General features: G+C 45.8%; 1 protein-coding gene across 1 annotated transcript in view; it reads right to left on the bottom strand.

Moving 5' to 3' along the window:
- rasgrf2b (Ras protein-specific guanine nucleotide-releasing factor 2b) overlaps nucleotides 1-17,666 on the bottom strand; it is a 266,898-nt gene that overhangs the window by 90,690 nt on the left and 158,542 nt on the right. The window contains exons 14-15 of the mRNA XM_078564491.1: nucleotides 16,688-16,936; nucleotides 11,172-11,560 (exon numbers count right to left, since the gene is read on the bottom strand). Coding sequence (XP_078420617.1) covers nucleotides 11,172-11,560; nucleotides 16,688-16,936 — 638 coding nt within the window. The remainder of the gene's footprint in view (nucleotides 1-11,171; nucleotides 11,561-16,687; nucleotides 16,937-17,666) is intronic.

Raw genomic sequence — 17,666 nt, 5'->3', positions numbered from 1 at the left:
GAGTCACCACAAACCTTAGTACCTTATACTTATGTAGGACTTTACACATAAAAAGGGACACCTTATGACCTTATGATAAAGAAGTGGGGGAGAAGTTCCAAGTGGTAACCAAAGGTACAGTTAAAAAGGTAAATTTTGAAAGTTGGGAAAATGATGGTGAGTTGCAGGGATCTGGAGAAATGATTCCAGAGCTTAGTAAAACAGTAGCTGAGTAAAGGGCTGGACTTTCACTGAATTGGGATGACTTGGGAGCCCTTTAAAAATGGCAGCCATGACCTGATTCCAGAATTCTTGACCCCCTGCGGCCCCTCATGCTCCCATTCCAAAGTATGTCCACCAACCTCTATGCCCCATCATGCCACCCATGCCAAGATATGTCCCCCAAACAACCCCTATGGCTCCCCATGCAAATTAATGGCATTCCCATGCCCATTTACCCATTATACACTGTATAGAACCAATGAATATAGTGACAGTAGGATGTGTGAAAAAAACTTAGTCCTTCATTGCTAACTTTCCTTTCTTAAAAAGAGCTCCTATTTACTACAGCCCACTAAAAGTGTCAACCATATAGACCCTTGAAAGTTTCAATTGCTTAAATTGTAAGCACTTGAAACCATTTTATCTTGTGTAAGAAAACATTGTGAAATTGACAGCATAGATCAGAAAGCCAGAGCCGTCAATCAAGCAATGTTTTCTCTGAGCTCAGGCGTTTCACTAGGCTAATGGATTTCTGGGCTCAAAGCCAAGCCTCATTAGGAATGCTTGGCTGAGAACCCAGAATAGAAGTCTTTAAAATGTCTTTGGAGTCTATAATTGTTTTTAAGAATGTTTGAGAAGGACTGTTAAGGGTTTGTATCAATTGTGAAGGGATCAATTGTAATTTTCTTGGATAATAAGAAATACTGCGCCATTTGACCTGGTGATCCTTGACCTGGAAGCTAACAGGAAGGAACTTAAAATGAAGAAGCTGTGTGGCCAGACACAAAGGAGAGCTACAAGCAGGAGATCTTGAGGATGAAGGCTTGTTTCACACTGATATAGACACAAAGACAAAGCAAACAGATCGAAAAAGGAATACAGCAGATTCTTTTGAGGACAAGAAGCACATCTTTCTCAGGAAGAGGTCAGTTTTTCTGTTTGGCAGAAAAGAAGGCAGAGGCTCTTGGAGGCAATGTGCGAACTGGATAGAAAGGTCTAAAACCTGGAAAGCTGTGTGAATAGCTCAGAGATGCTGGATGTTTTCCCAGAAGTGGCCAAACTGTGAACTAGGGTGTTACTCATTGGTCGGTTGAAAAGGACCTCTGGAAAGCTACACCATCAGAACTGTCATGACCTGAGGGAAAGAGGGTTTGTAGAAGTGTGCCTTGCTGATGACGATCATACCCATGAAACTCAGAAATGAAAGCTGTTGTTGGATTGGACTCCTGATCTACCCTGCTTGAAAAAAGAATAGTATATTGTGGAGCTCTGTAGCTATGTAGTGTCACATGCCTGCAGAGAGTGATGCAGGTAATTGTGTTTATGTAAGATGTATCTTTGTTGCCTAATTGTTTCAAGTGGAATTTACCTTTTTATTTGAAGTATCATTTGCCTGTTAATTCCTGTTTAATTTACGTTGGCTCTGATTTGTGTTAAAGTAAAAGTTACAAAAAGTGAAATCTTGTTGGTATTTTTTAATTTGGGGGATCATTCATTAAATTTGGTTATTTTGATTTATGTTTCCCCACGGGGATTGTAACAGTAGTAAAATATTCCAAGGTTCTTCACAGGGGCATTCTCAAACAAACCTTGATGCTATGACACATAAAATGATATTAGGACAGGTGACCCAAAGCTTGGCCAAAGAGGCAAGCTTTAAGAGGTGTCATAAAGGAGGATAGTGTGGTAGAGAGGCATAAAGGTTCAGAGAGGGAATTCTAGAGTGTAGAGCCTAGGTAGCTGAAGATATGGCTGTCAATAATGGAACAATGAAAATCAGTGTGCACAGAGACCAAAATCAGAGAAACACAAAGATCTCAGGAGGGTTTTAGGGCTGGAGCTTATTACAGAGATATGGAGGGGCAAGGCCATGAAAGGGTTTGTAAACATAAATGAGAACTAGAAAATTGAGGCATTGCTGGTCTGGGAGTCAATGTAGGTCAACAAGTTCAGGAATGATGGGTGAATAGAACTTGGTCCTTGTCATTTACAGGCAGCAGAGTTTTGGATGAGCTGGTTGGGGTGGAAGATGGGATGTCAGCCAGGAAAGCATTATAATATTCAAATCTAGAGGTATGCAGGTAGAATGTGAAGTTGAATCAGATCAGCCATGAATGTATTGAATGGCAGAGCAGGCTCAGGGGGTTGAATGGCCTACTCCTGCTCTTAATTCGTGTGTTTGTATAGGTAACAAAGGCATGGATGAGGGTTACTGTAGCAGATGAGCTGCAAGGGGTTGGGTGGTGGAGGGTGAATGGTGGGCAGAGTCAGGTAATGTTATCGAGGCGGAAGTAGACAGTCTTGATGATGGAGCAGATATATGGTCAGAAAGTCATCCCATAGCACCAAGGTTGTAAACAGTCAGATTTTGCCTCAAACAGTTGCCAGGGAGGGATGCACCTCTGGTTAGGGAACTGAATTTATGGTGAAGACCAAAGACACTGGTTTCAATCTTCTGACTATTTAAAATAATTTCTCTTCCCCAATACTTTGCTTTTTTTTCTATTATTGTTATTATTCAGTAATATGTAATTGTTTATCATAAACAAGCAATGTTATCCAAAATGAATTTCCGTATGGATAATGAATGAAATTGAGATTGAGATTGAGGAAATTTATCCTCTTCCAGTATTGAATATCAGACAAGCAGTGTGACAAGTCTGAACCAGTGGAAGGATCAAAAGAAGTAGTGGTGACTTAGAGCTGGATGTCACTGAGGGGCAGCCTGTAGATAAAAAAAAGTAGGAGACGGCCAAGAATAGATTTGCAAGGCACTCCAGAGGTAACAGTGTGGGAGCAGGAAGAGAAGCCATTGCAGGCAATTCTTTGGCTATGACTGAATGGAATCAGATGAACGCTGTCCCACCCAGCTGAGCGAGGAGAGGTATTGGAGAAATATGTTGTGACCGACCACGTCAAAGGCTGTGTAGAGGACAAGAAGGATAGTTCACCATGGTCACAGTTACATAGGATGTCATTTGTAACTTCCTATAAGGGCCATTTCAGTGCTGTGATAGGGATGAAAATCTAATTGGAGAGGCTCAAACATGGAGTTCTGGGAAAGATGGCCACAGATTTTGGAGGCAAAAAAATGTTCAAGGACTTTAGTGAGAAAAGGGAGGTTAGAGATCGGGCGGTATTTTGTAAGGACAGGGGGGGTCAAGGGAGGGTTTTTGAGGAGAGGGGTGATGAAGACAGATTTGAAGGAGATGATAGTACTTGAGAAATTGGAACTGTTAGCAATACCAACTAACCAACAGGAAGGGAGGCTGGGTAGTCAGCAGTTTGGTAGGAATAGGGTCAAGGCAGCAGGAAGTGGGTCTCATGGACCAAGATGAGCTCAAGGAGGGCATGAAGGGAGATAGGAGACAAACTAGGGAAAGACACACTAAGGAAAGACACAAGTTCAAGGCTGGGGTAGGTGGAAACTTAGGGGATGTTTGGCCTGGTGAGTTAGGCGGAGGGAAGTGAGAGAGGCAGCCAAACAGATGGGGAAGGATTTTACATTCGGTGTGCAGGTGCGCGCCCAACACGCTGGAACGTAAAATGACGCACAATGACGTCGGGCATGTGTCCTGACATCATCACGAACTCACGCGATATTTCATTCGGTGAGCATGCACCGGAGTTGGCTGCCTGCCCACCGATAATTGAAAGGCCTATTAAGGCCATTAACTAGATAATTAAGTTGCATTTTACACTGCCCATCCAACCTTACAGTTGGCGGGCAGGCAAAAAGGCCAAGCGGCCTTTATGTTTTTAGGAAATCTCATCCACAAGCGGAATGAGGTTTCCTAAAACTAATACTACTTAAATAAAACTGTTATTTTCAAAATAAAAACATGTCCCATCTCATGTGACACAATCACATGAGGGGACATGTTTCATTAAATTTTTCATGTTTTTATTTGTTTTTTTAAAAAACACTTCAATCTCCCCAAGGCAGCTCCGGGCCTCGGAGATTGAAGCGGTCTTTCGCGCGCAAACGCAAACTGCGCGCTAGGCCCGGCTCCCCCTCCTCCCCCTGCCTGAACAGGTACCGCTCAGCGCTACCGCTTGTGCTCCACGCAGGGTGGGCCTTAATTGGCCCGCCCGCGTGAAATCGCGGTGCGGAGATGATCGCAGGCGGCAGGCGGCTCCACCCATTCCCGCCATGGGGCAGAATTTTCCCATTGGCATGCGGGGGCAGCACCCGCACGCCGACGCGTAAAATGACGCGCGGTGACGTCAGGCGTGCCTTCGCGATATTTCATTGGGCAGGCACACGATGATACCCAATGATCACCCACCATTAACAGGCCACATAAAACCCTTGAGGCGCCGATCGACGGTGATTTTTCGGTGCCCATGCGATCTTCAGAGCAGCACACGGGCGCAACAGGAAGGTGGGTAGATTACATTTGTATAAACCTCACCCACGGGCAGAATAAGAGGGGTCAGTGGGGTCGCGAGTGTGCTCTGTCAAATATTTATTTTCAAAGTTACTGCTACTTGCCTGTGTGATCTGCAATACTTCAAAACGCATACCAGCTGCTTGGACTGCACTCACAACCTTCAGGTCAGCACTCTGCAGTGAGGAATCTTTTTTGGGCCTACAGGTTTCAGGAAGCCTTCCCTTAGCCTGGGAATGGGAGTTGAACTCTCCACAAGCGGCATCTCCTCTGAGGAGGAAGGGAGGGCTAGAAGTGCACATTCAGCCTCCAGGGGAGCCACCTTTGGGAGGACGGGTGCAGGCACAAGGGGGTGCAGGGCCAAGAGGTAGTCCAAGGTGGAAGGGGCCGCAGAAGACGCCGCTATCCTGCTGCCAGGGTTTACAGGCGACGAAGCAGTTACCTCAATATGTCTGAGGTGCTGTGCCGAAGGAGGCTCCGTCTCTCAAGGGAGACAGTCAAATATATATGTCAGATGATAGGGCCTGAGATCTCTGCGAACTGTGTGGGTGTACACCCCATCCCAGTGGCTCTAAGGGTCACAGCTGCCCTCAACTTCTATGCCTCTGGCTCCTTCCAAGGATCGGTGGGTGATCTTTGCGGTGTCTCCCAATCAGCTGTCTGCACTTGTGTCAAGCAGGCTACAGACGTTCAGGCTTGCATTGACCCTCATCCACTACCGTTGGGACCAAGCAAGCCAGACACAGCGAGCCAGAGGCTTCGTGGTCATTGCTGGCTTCCCCCACGTCCAGGGTGCAATAGACTGTACACATGTGGCCATCAAGGTGCCAGCAGGTGAGCCTGGTGCCTTCACCAACAGGAAGGGCTTCCACTCCATGAACGTGCAGATAGTGTGTGATCACAGGATGCAGATTCTACAAGTCTGTGCAAGGTACCCAGCAGCTCCCACGACGCCTACATCCTCAGACATTCCCACGTGCCAGGGCTCTTCAGTGCTCTAGCCCGGCTGGATGGATGGCTGCTGGGTGACAAGGGCTATTCCCTCAGAAGGTGGCTCATGACGCCTCTCCGCCATCCAAGAACAGAAGCTGAGCAGCGCTACAATAGGAGCCACGCCTCCACAAGGGCTGTGGTGGAGAGAGCCATCGGTCTTTTCAAAATGCGCTTCCGATGCCTGGACCGCTCAGGGGGCGCACTCCAGTATCCCCCAGATCGTGTGTCGCTGATAGTGGTTGCATGCTGCGCTCTCCACAATCTTGCACTGGAAAGGGGGGACGCTGTGGAAGATGAAGATGTAGACGCAGTGGCTGCGGCTGCACACGATGAGTCCAGCAGTGAGTCTGAGGATGAGCACACACAGGGAAATGCTGAGGGGGTAGACACTGACCCGGACATACTCCAGGGAGGCAGGGACACCCGGAAGGCTTTAATCCAATGAACCTTCAGCTAGCACACCACATATTGACCACCAGGACAAGCCTGGGCTGCAGGCTCCATACTCAATACCTGAGTGCAAAATCTGCCTGGTTAGGAACATTAAGGGCCTTGTCAATAAAGCTGAATGTCCCACAAATCACTCATAACATTATTGGTAACCATCCACCTGCAGAAGAAAAGAGGCCCCCTCAGCCATGGTGACGTGCCTGAATTTAATATTACAACAAAAGGAACTTAAGAAAACAAAATGACAAAGGTCAACATCACACCAACTCATAAAGACCTCATTGTAGACCAGCTCAAAAGCACCAGTGATAAACCCATGGTGTGCCTAAGGTGCCTTATGTTTACGTTTTCGGGTGCTATGTCTTGGTGCTGACCCCTTGCTGGGAGCGGCATCTGAGACAGCCTGCTGACTCTGCTGTCCTTTTGGCCTCGAAGACCTTGGCGGCCGTCCTCTGGCCTGTGGAACATGTGCTGGCCCCGCCTGGGAGGGAGCTGCCAGTTCCACAGCTGGCATCTTCCCAGTTGTTGCAACCTCACTGGATGCAACGGTCACTGGCAGAGCCGCGGAGAAGCTGCCGCCCTCATCTGGAGCGCCCTGACAGGAGCCTGCAGAGACGCCAGGCAACTGCTGCGCTGACGTGAAGTTGCTTCAGACCTCCCTGCTCACCGTGGATGATGGGCACCGAGCTCAGAAACTTGGTGCCCAGACCATCTTCCACACCGGCACTGACCAGCTGAGGTCAATGCTGATGTGAGGGCTTGCTGGTCCCAACACATCCCCGGGAAGCCCTGATTGGCCTCCTGGAGGAGCCTCTCCATGAGAGTCGCCACTCTCTGCAAGGAGCACGCATGGCGCTTGGCCATGAGGCTCATTTCATCGGCGATCGTCCGCGTAGACTCCTCCAACATGGACACCAAGCCATGCATAGCCTCATGTATCTCCAGATGCTCCTGCACACCCTGCCACATTTCCTGTGTTTGCTGCATCCAAAGGCACATCATCAGGCCCCGACTGAGCATGTGCCTGGTCCCCTGCAGTCCTCCGACTGCTGGCGCCATGGGCACTCTGTCTCTGCCAGCTCCTCCAGCGACCGTGAAGTGCCCTCACCTCAGTGCCCCAGGACACTAGCCAATGTTTTAATTCCCACCGAGGTGTGAGTATCTGCGCTGGTGCCTGCCTCGCAGAGATGTTGTGACACTAGTGTGACTTCAGGCCCTCAGGTATGAGAGGGGGCTCCAGCTGCTCCTCCTCCCAGCCCTGCTCCTCTGATGCTGAAAGGATGGACAAGGATTAGTTAACGTGGAGACAGTGTCAATGTGCATCCCTGTCCCCCGGATCATTATGCGCTCATTCTTCCATAAGCAATGGTCAAGCCATGTTGCAAACTTCAATCACTGAACATTCAGCACTGCCATGGCTGTTGGGAGAACAATGTCTCACTGCTGGGCAAACATACCTGCCCGTGGCACCCCAGCCTCACCGATACCAGTGGACCTGGGCGCATGGCGCCTCTCCAAATCTAGGGCCTCCTGTTCGAAGCTGCTGAGAATCGCAAACTGTGCCGGCCCTCGCCAGTCCTCACCCGCCCGGCGGCATTGTGTGCATTCTTCTCCTGAAAAGGAGAGAAGAGCATTAATTAGTACTACTTGTACCTGGAATCTCTTCGCTGCCATCCCACCCCAACCAGATTGGGACATTGCAGGGCTCCAGTGCCTCCTCACCCCGCTGCTGCCGAACACTCACACAAAGATGCTAGGCCTGTTCCACACACCCCTGCCCTTGGCCACATGCTGCCTATGTCACATTAGGCACCACACAGCCTAACTTTCCATTGCAAGGAGGTGCGAGTACGTGGAGCGCAGAGGACAGCAGGTCGATTGGTGCCATGTTACCTTGAAGCTCCCCTCCCAGCATGTCATCACCCCGGCTTTAACATGTCCTGGAGTTCCAGCACTGCGCCTAGGTGCAGCTCCTCCAGGTTACCCCCAAAACAGTCATGTGGGTCTCAGTGTACCACATGCTGCGGGGGCAGAACCCATCTCTTCACCACCCTCTCAGGGTGACCTCGGCATGGGCAATATCTGCTGGCCCACCCAGCAAAGGACACATGCCATCAATGATTCAATCCCGTCACTACACTTGGACCTGGGTGGGGTGTGGCACCGGGGGAAAAGCCTACTTGCTGGGTTAAGTGACCAATGCCAACATGGTACTCACCCTTCCCGAACACAACAGGTCGTTGAAGCGCTTGCGACACTGGATCCAGGTCACACCACGTCGTGGGAGCTCACCACCTTTGCCACCTCCTCCCAGGCACGTTTGGTCATGTGGGGGGCCTCCTCCTCCTGTCCTGGGGTACGAGGACCTCCCGCTGTGCTGCTACCACCTCCGAGGAGTGCAGCAAGGCAATCATCGGAAAAACGAGGGACACTGTGCCCCCTGTCCTACCCTCCTGCCTGGCCTGCTCACCAGCAGCGCTCTGGGAAGCCCTTCCACTGGCCGTGATTCACAGCCGTTCAAAGGCTGCAGCAACTTTTTAAAACAGGCCGTGGGGTCGCCATTGGACCTGGCGGCCATTGCAGTCCCGCTGCCGCCCGCCCACTCCTGCTGTTCTCGGGAGCTGCAATTCATGCTGAACCGGCCTTAATTGGCCCGCCCGGGTAAAATAGCAGCGCGGAGCCGATCGTGAGCGGCGATTGAGCCCACGTCCACCCACGCCCGCTCCCGCACCGCCCGCCCAACAGGCAGAAAATTCTGTCCATGATTTCAATCTTAGTGACAAAGAAGTCCACGAGTTTCTTGCAGTGGTTGTTTGAGGTGAGGGAAGAGGATACAGGGGAGAAGGGTTTAAGAAGATAGTTTGTAATGAAAAGAAACTCGAGTTATATTTGCTTTGCAAGATGATTGTGAATTAGTGAGCAGTTTTGCAGACAGAGCGAATCCCAAAAATGCTTTATGTGGTGCCACCAGATCCGGCGATCAATGACTAAACCAATTATCCACCATAAAGCTTCTAGTTTGTATCCCTTAGATTAAATGAGCAGAGAGATGGGCTACACCAGGGGAACTTTGGGACATCCAAGCTTGTGAAAAGCACTATGTAACTGCAAGTCCCTCTTTCTTTTTAAATCTACTGTGCAGCAAATTGAGGGGAATACATGGAGAAGACCAGAGCTGGTAGTATGGAGGGTACATGTTGGAGTGTAGGGTTATGTTTGGCACAGTAAGGCAGAGCATTGCCATGCAGTGACAAAGTGGGGTGAGGCAAGGTCATAGGTCAATTTGAAAACAAGAACAAAGACCAAATCCAGAATACCATTCCACCAATTACCGAGTAAAGTTCTATTTGCTTACATCATAGAGAGTTGTAATACCTTACGAATTACATAATGTCAAGAGTAACAAAATCATTACGATAATGCCCAGAGTCTTTTTAAAATGTCAACACAAACAAAAAAATCTTCGATCTTCTAGGTAATGATAGAAAATCCCAGATATGGAGCCCAATTAATAAGGACAGTAAATGGCTGTTAAAAAACAAGTCAGTGATTTGGTCTCTTAAAAGGTTCCTTTGTATAAAAAGTAAAAGCAGAAATAATTTTAACAAAATATTGCTATTTCATTTTTTTTCCAAACTGTTGGCTTATTTGCACCAAATTCCCCTCCTGCAACAAACTGTGAAAAAATATTTTAATAAACAGAGCAATACCTCAGATTTTGGAACCCATTGGAGAGAATGTTGAAAGATAACAATAACAATAAACTGAAAACCTCTCTATCATCATAAAAGGACAATGAAAGAGTTAAAGCACCAACCTCTTATGAGGGGCATCTCATATTTTGTTTTAACTTTACTAGGAAACACCCATTGATTTCTGACTAGCTTTCAACTACCTCCAATATTCAGTTAATGACAGTCAGTGGAAAACATACAATGCAAATAACACTGCTAAAATGAAGCTAATTAAAATACACTAAAAATGAGCATGGTAAAATTATCCTAAATATTTGCTGAACAATATTAACACAATTCTAACAATCAATTGTTGCATTAAAAATAGTGTCTGTCTGGCCATAAAAATTGCATGCCATACTCCTACTGGGTTTCTCAATTATAGGTTGGGTCATGAAGTGATAACTCTCTTGGACAGCAGCATTCTTTCTCAAAATGACACATCACGGCTGCCTTGGCCTTGATCAACACCATGTCTCTGATTATATGGAGCACTGGATTGTATAGCTGTTCAACAATGCACTCCTACACAGCCCTGTTTGGCAGGTAAATCTATTAAATTTAGCCAGATAGTCTAGGGACAATGTTTACTGAATAGAATAGATTTATTGAGTAGACTGGGCCTACACTCCCTACACTTCTAGAAGAATGAGAGGTGTATTGAAACATATAACATTCTTAAGGGGCTTCTCAGGATGTTTTCTCTGGCCACACACACTCTTAATAAGATGTTAGCCATTTATTACTGAGATGAGAACTTTCTTCAATCAAAGGGTTCCAAATCTTTGGAATTCACTACCTCAGAGGACTGTGGATGCTCAGTCATGAGTATATTCAAGATAGAAATCAATATGTTTTTTGTACTAAGGGAACCAAGGGGTATGTGAATCAAGTAGGAAGGTGGAATTGAGGTAAAAGATCACCCATGATCTTATTGAATGGCGCAGCAGGCTCGAAGGTCCAAGGGCGCCTCTTGCTCCTATTTCTTATGTTCAGTGGATGTTTGGCCATCTCAGCTAAGTCGCAGAGAGTGGCAAACTTACCCACTTTTCTTAGATACAGCTCCTGGTGGTTTGCTAAGGGTTAACATTGTACATGGAGATGTCCACAGGTAAGCCATCCATCTGTGCTAATTGGGGTGGTTAATATTAGCTAAATGAAGAGATAAATAGGGCAATAAATATATATTTTTTTAACAAAACTGATCATTGAACTGAACTTATTTGCTGACCTATCACAGACAACATTAAAGGCAGTGATGAAGTCTGTAATCAGGAGAATAAGTACTGGCAAGTAGCCTCAAAGGATTTGACATAAAGAGCGAAACTTAGCAGAAAAAGAAGGCAATCATAGAAGAGGGACAAAATCTAATAATAATAAATAAGTAAAGTATTTTCTGTACCTCTCCTGATGCTTCTTCTTAACTTGCTGCAAATATCAATGCGGGGATGCTCTGAATTTTCCTCTGTGGACAGAGGACACTGGTCTGGGGATGAGGAACCTTTGCTCAGATCCAGTGGTGTTTTGCTTGCTAGGGGAGGTGGAGAGGTAGCTGGGCTATAAGCAAAGGTAGAAGTACTAGATGTGGAGGATGTGGAAAGGTCAAGAACTCCTATTCTAGAATTCACAGGGGAACTGAGTGAAAGTTTCCGAGTTCGGACAGGAGAGGACGTCCGAGAAAGAGACAGCGGAGGAGGCGAAGAAAATTTCCGACACAGCCTTGGGGACTTTCCATCATTCATGTGCTCAGGTCTGTTGCTTTGGTTAGTTGCAAAAAACAGTTCCAGTGACCTATGAATGAAAAGGGAATGTATTGAATTGGATAATTGAAGCAAATCAATTGCCACAGGACTCCAGGATATATCCCACTGTACAAATGATAACCATCAAATGTCAATATGAAATATTGAGATAGATTATAAATAAACCATTTGGTGGTTAACCACCTTGTTCTGGACTTATTGGTTGGCTTAATACGTAACATTTGAGTAAATCAATAGATAGCAAATGGTGCATCTCCTAGTGAAATTTACTTGTCCTACATGACATAATGTCAAGTGTGAACTTGCCCAGAATAATATCACCTGTGTAATGTGGGCCTGAATGTAAGCCAAGCTTATAGGATGTAATTTTTTTTCTATATGGCAAATGAATTTCTCCCCCTGTAACTGACAGGTTCAATTTAGTTATAATAATAGATGTGAACTTCCACCCATTTGAGCCTGAGATTGGGAGCTCATCAGTTTGGGAACTGGGAAGTTGGATTTTGTTAATTCATCTGCTGACATAAGATGATGGGAACATTTACAGGGGTGCAGTCACTTCTAAGGCATAAGGACAGTAAGTATCTTACTGGAATATTTTAGCCTTTCCAAAGGCTGTTAGGAGAAAATAATGGTTGCTCATACCCAGTACAATAAATATGAATGCAGGAAATGGAGTGTGTGAGCCAGTAATGGAGCAGCACTGTTCTAGAATCCTCTGTTGATAGTTGATGAAGTGTACGAGCTGCAGCTGGAGTTATATGTCAGGACAGCTGCCCTGTTTATAGCTCCAGGGTAGCTTCTTCAGAAGGTAGCATAGCTGTAAGCCTGGCAACACCTGGCAACCATCCTCAAACTGCATGGCCTGCCCAATTGACATGGCAACAAACATGGAGGGCTGGATTTTCACCCGCGAAGCAGGTGGCGAGAGTCAGGAAAATTCCCAGCTCAGCCTATCCACCTTGGGAGAAAGTGCCAGGAAGGACAGGATTTTCTTTCCGGGGTTTGGGAGGGTGAGGTTGTGGGGAGGTGGGGGTGCAAGTGCGGACGGCAGTCAAGCTAGCTGACTGGGAAAAAGTTCGGGGGCAGCCACAGGGGCTGCTGGGTGTGAAGGTGGGCTGTTTAAAAGGCAGTGCTGTGGAACTTTGCCCCAGCTATAATAAAAACAGAAAGGCTCTCCCGCCCTCACCCTCACACTCCCTTTGTCCCACCCATGCCATGTCATGCCCCCTCACCCAGTCCCTATAGCCCTTCATGCTCCCATGCCAATGTTATGTTCCCCAACCAACCCTTATTGCCCCTCATGACCCCAGTGCAAAATTATGTCCTCCAAACAATATCTAAGGCCTCTCAATCCCCCCATGCTCAGGTATGCCCCCAACCAATCCCTGTGGCCCCTCATATGCCCATGCCAATCTCATGCATTAACATGTCCATTCACCCACCATACAATGTATAGAACCAATAAGCCCTATAATGACAATGGGATTTATAATAAAAAGATTTAAGAAGTATTTATTGATAACTTTCCACTATCTTAAAAAAAACATTTTTACTATAACCCAATAGAAGTATCAATCATTCAGACCCTTTAAAGTATTAATAGCGGGGACTGCAAGTACTTGAAGCCTCTATCTTGTGTCAATAAATATTATGCAATTGACAGCAAAGATCAGAGAGCCAGAGCTGTCAATCAAGCAATGTTTTCCCTGGGGCCCAGGTGTTTCAGTACCCTAATGGATGTCTGGGCTCTCAGTCAAGTGCCCTGGATGAAAGCCCAAGAATCCATTACACAGTTGCAAATTACATTTGAAGACCTTAGCACTTGCACAGCTTCAAAGGGCTTCACACATGTAAACATTGCAACTAAAACCAGTTGAATGATGTGTGTCACTTAAAAGTGCTGATGGATGGACTGTGATTTTGATGACAACAACAACTTACATTTATATAGCCCCTTTAATGTAATAAAATGTCACAAGGCACTTCACAGAAGCATTATAAAACAAAGTATGAAACATGATACCAAGCCATAAAAGGAGATATTAGGTCAGATGACAAAAATCTTGACTGAAGAGGTAGATTTTAAGGAGTGTCTTAAAGGAGGAAAGCAAGGTAGAAAGGCAGAGAGGTGTAGGGAGGGAATTCCAGAGCCTGATGCATAGGCAGCTGAAGGCTACCAATGTTGGAGCAATTAAAATATGGATGCTCAGAAAACCAAAAATATGGGAGCAAATATCCCCGTGGATTCTGGGGGTAGAGGAAATTGTAGTGATAGACAGGGATGAGGCCATGGAGGGATTTGAAAACAAGGATGAGAATTTTTAAATCATGACGTTGCTTGACCAGGAGCTAATCTACCCGTCACTAGCTATTTCTTCTTATATTGCGTAGAACATAATTGCAATGCTTCCCAATCAGCTATGAGCAGTAGCATAACAGTGACATGTCACAGGGTACTGCCTGTTAGAAGCAGTGCTACACTCAGCTGATACAAACATTGGTATTATGGGAAACACTTTACAGTTCCTTTGTTCTCTGGGATCTTTCTGTTCTACAGAACGCTTGGAGATTCCACACTGTCAGTTTCTCTGTCCTAATAGTAGTAATGATTATTCATTTTCTCTCATTAAGTTAATAATTCCACCTTGCCTGATCCAGAAAATATGAAAACAACTTTAAAAATATCTGAAAAATAAGAGAATTAATGTTGATATTTTTAATCCAAAAAGCATTGTTAAATATTTCCTCCTTTCCTTTGCATTGGTACTTCAAACAGATCCTCTTTAATACATGGCAAAAATGGGTGGAAATGCTGCTAGGTGGACTTCATCCAAATATCGAAGTGAAGCAGATCAACAAAAAGCAAAATTAAAATTCTGCATCCTTGACCTGTTTCTCTCTCCACAGATGCCGCCAGACCTGCTGAGTATTTTCAGCACTTTCTGTCCTCATTTTAGGCCTTCAGTACATGCTGCATGAAGGCTTAGTAAGGGTCTTCCCAAAAGGAGGGGGAAATAATTGGGACGTCATAGTTTTCTGGAACTTGCACCCCAAATCCCATCAGCAGTAGCAATACTGCCCATCAGAAAATTCACCCTATGGAGCCTGACTGACCTGAGGGCAATGACCCTGGCTCAACCATCTTCTGCTGCTTTATCAATGACCTTCCCTGTGTCATAAGGTCAGGAATGGAGCTGTTTGCACAGGGTTCAACTTCTTGCACAACTTCTATGATAATGAAGCTACCCATGCCAGCTTAAAGTAGGACCCAAATAACATCCAGACATGGGCTAACAAGTGGCAGGTAACATCCATTCTACGTAATTGCTGGGACCATCTTGAACAGGAAAAAACCCAGTCAACTATTCTGACCTTTGATGACAACACCGCTGGCAAAATCTTGAGTCACCACGGAACAGAAGCTGAAATGGACTAACCATGTCAATATTGTGGCTATAGAGCATGAAAGTGTGGGTACTCTGCAATGAATGACTCGCTTCCTGATCTCTCAAAGCCTGTCCACCCATCATCTACAAGGCCCACATCAGGAGCATGACAGAACAATCACACTTGCCTGAATAGATGCAGACGCAACACTCAAAAAGCTCAATGCCAACTAGGGAAGAGAAGTTTACTTCCTGAACTCTATTATGAATGAACTCAATATCTATCCCATCTACCCAATCTTTACAGTGGCTGCTTGTGTACAATTTATATGATGTGTTTCAGCAGCTCACCAAGGTCACTTTGACAATACCATCCTCCCACTAACACAAAAAGCAATGCCGTAAGAATGCTATCCCCTACAGGTTCTCCTCCAAGTCTCCCTGCATCTTGAACAATATCAAGGCGCGGTGAGAGTGTTTGTCCTTGACATCAAGGCCACATTTGACAGAGTGTGGCATCAAGGAGCCCCAGCAAAACTGGAGTCAATGGGAATCAGGGGGAAAGCTCTTCACTAGTTGGAGTCATACCAAGCATAAAGGAAGGTGGCTGTTGGAGGTCAGTCATCACAGCTCCAGGACATCACTGCAGGAGTTCCTCAGGGTAGTGTCCTAGGCCCAACCATCTTCAGCTACTTCATCAACAACCTTCCTTCATCTCCAACAAGAGAGAATCCAACCATTGCCCCTTGATGTTCAATGGCATTACCATCACTGAATCGCCCACTATTAACATCCAGGAGGTTACCATTGACCAGAAACTGAACTGGGCTAGCCATATAAATACTATGGCTACAAGAGCATGTCAGAGGCAGAATCCTGGGATGAGTAACTCACATCCTGACTCCCCAAAGCCAGTCCACCATCTACAAGGCACAAGTCAGGAGTGTGATGGAATACTCCCCACTTGCCTGGATGAGTGCAGCTCCAACAACAATCAAGAAATTTGACACCATCCAGGACAAATCAGCCAACTTGATTGGCACCACATCCACAAACATTCACTCACTCCATTACCGACCCACAGTCACAGCAGTGTGTACCACCTACAAGATGCACTGCAGAAACTCATCAAGGCTCCTTAGACAGCACTTCCAAAACCCACAACCAGTACCATTTAGAAGGACAAAGGCAGCAGATAGATGGGACCACTGTCACCTAGAAGTTCCCCTCCAAGTCACTCATCATCCTGACTTGAAATATATTGCCATTCCTTCACTTTCGCTGGGTCAAAATCCTGGAACTCCCTTCCTAACAGCACTGTGGGTGTACCTACACCTCATGGACATCAGTGGTTCAAGAAGGCAGCTCACCACCACCTCCTCAAGGGCAACTAGGGATGGGCAATAAATGCTGGCCCAGCCACCGAAGCCCACATCCTGTAAATGAATTTTTAAAAAATCACTGCTTTTTTTAATTCATTCATGGGATGTGCGCTTTGCTGGCTGGGCCAACATTTATTGCCCATCCCTAATCTTCAATGCCAAGAAGTTAATATATCAGAAGTCCCTAGCTAACACCATTATGGGAGCCCTACCACCACTATGACTGTAGCAGTTTAAGAAAGTCCACTGTCACCATCTGCTCAGAATAACAACGGTTGGGCAATTAACATGGCTGTGTCAGTGCTGCCACGTCCTGAAGATTATTTATTTTTTAATTGAATTAAATTCTTATCAAATTCAACAACCATTTAAATTAGGCTCTACCTGACAGGGATGGAGGTGAACGGTTTCTTGTAGATGTCTGTCAACTTCTCCAGGACCACCAGTGCAGTAGTGAATATGCGATAGGTGTGGAGGAAGGTATTGAGGAAATCAATGCTGAGAAAGCGCAGATCAGTCAGTCTTTCCAGCAACCTCTCTACACTCGCATAACGGACCTGTGGCACTTTGCAGGAGTTCAGTGTCTTACTGAAGCAGATATCCATATCATCACTATGAAGTCGGATATCAGATCTGAGGAAAATAATCATTTCGTTAATTAGTTTCACAAATGTTCTGTAATGATACTTCATTGAGTATATTAATGTAAGAAAGCTACTGACTGCAGGCTTGATAGCTGACTTGAAATTAATTTTCACAGAGGAACTATAACAATGGCTCGTGTGTGGTAAGCGGAAATATACAATGATGCAAGTGGTTCATTATAGATTAAGGGATAATGATGGGACAGTACAGGAGAAAACTATATGGCTATGTCATGTCATCTGTACAGTGATGATTTTCAGCTCCATGAACAAATCGAGTGGGATGTGGGCACAATGGGGTTTGTGTTCACCCACCCAATCAGATAAACACATGAACTACCAGGGTCAATTTAATTACAATAATCAACGTGAGCTTCCGTCCATTTGAGCCTGACATTGGGAGCTCACCTGATTGGGAATGGTTCAGTAGAGGGACCTTGTAATCCACCTGCTGACAAAGGACAATGCGAACATTTACAGTGGGGCAGTCATTTCTAGGGCACAATGACAATGAATAACTTTAAGGTGTATTTTAGCCTTCTCAAACATGGTCTGGGATAAAATAAAATTAAAGTACAAAAAAAAATCTATATAAGACAGGCCCAAAAAGTCCGATAGGGAATTCAGAAGAAACTTCTTTAGCCAAGAGTAATGAGAATGTGAAACTCGCTATTATGTGGAGTACTTGACCCGAATATAGATGCATTTAAGGGGACGTG

Source organism: Cetorhinus maximus, chromosome 2 (genome assembly GCF_964194155.1).
Source record: "Cetorhinus maximus chromosome 2, sCetMax3.hap1.1, whole genome shotgun sequence".
In the NCBI taxonomy this organism is placed as follows: domain Eukaryota; kingdom Metazoa; phylum Chordata; class Chondrichthyes; order Lamniformes; family Cetorhinidae; genus Cetorhinus; species Cetorhinus maximus.
This window is presented reverse-complemented; position numbering and strand designations above follow the sequence as displayed.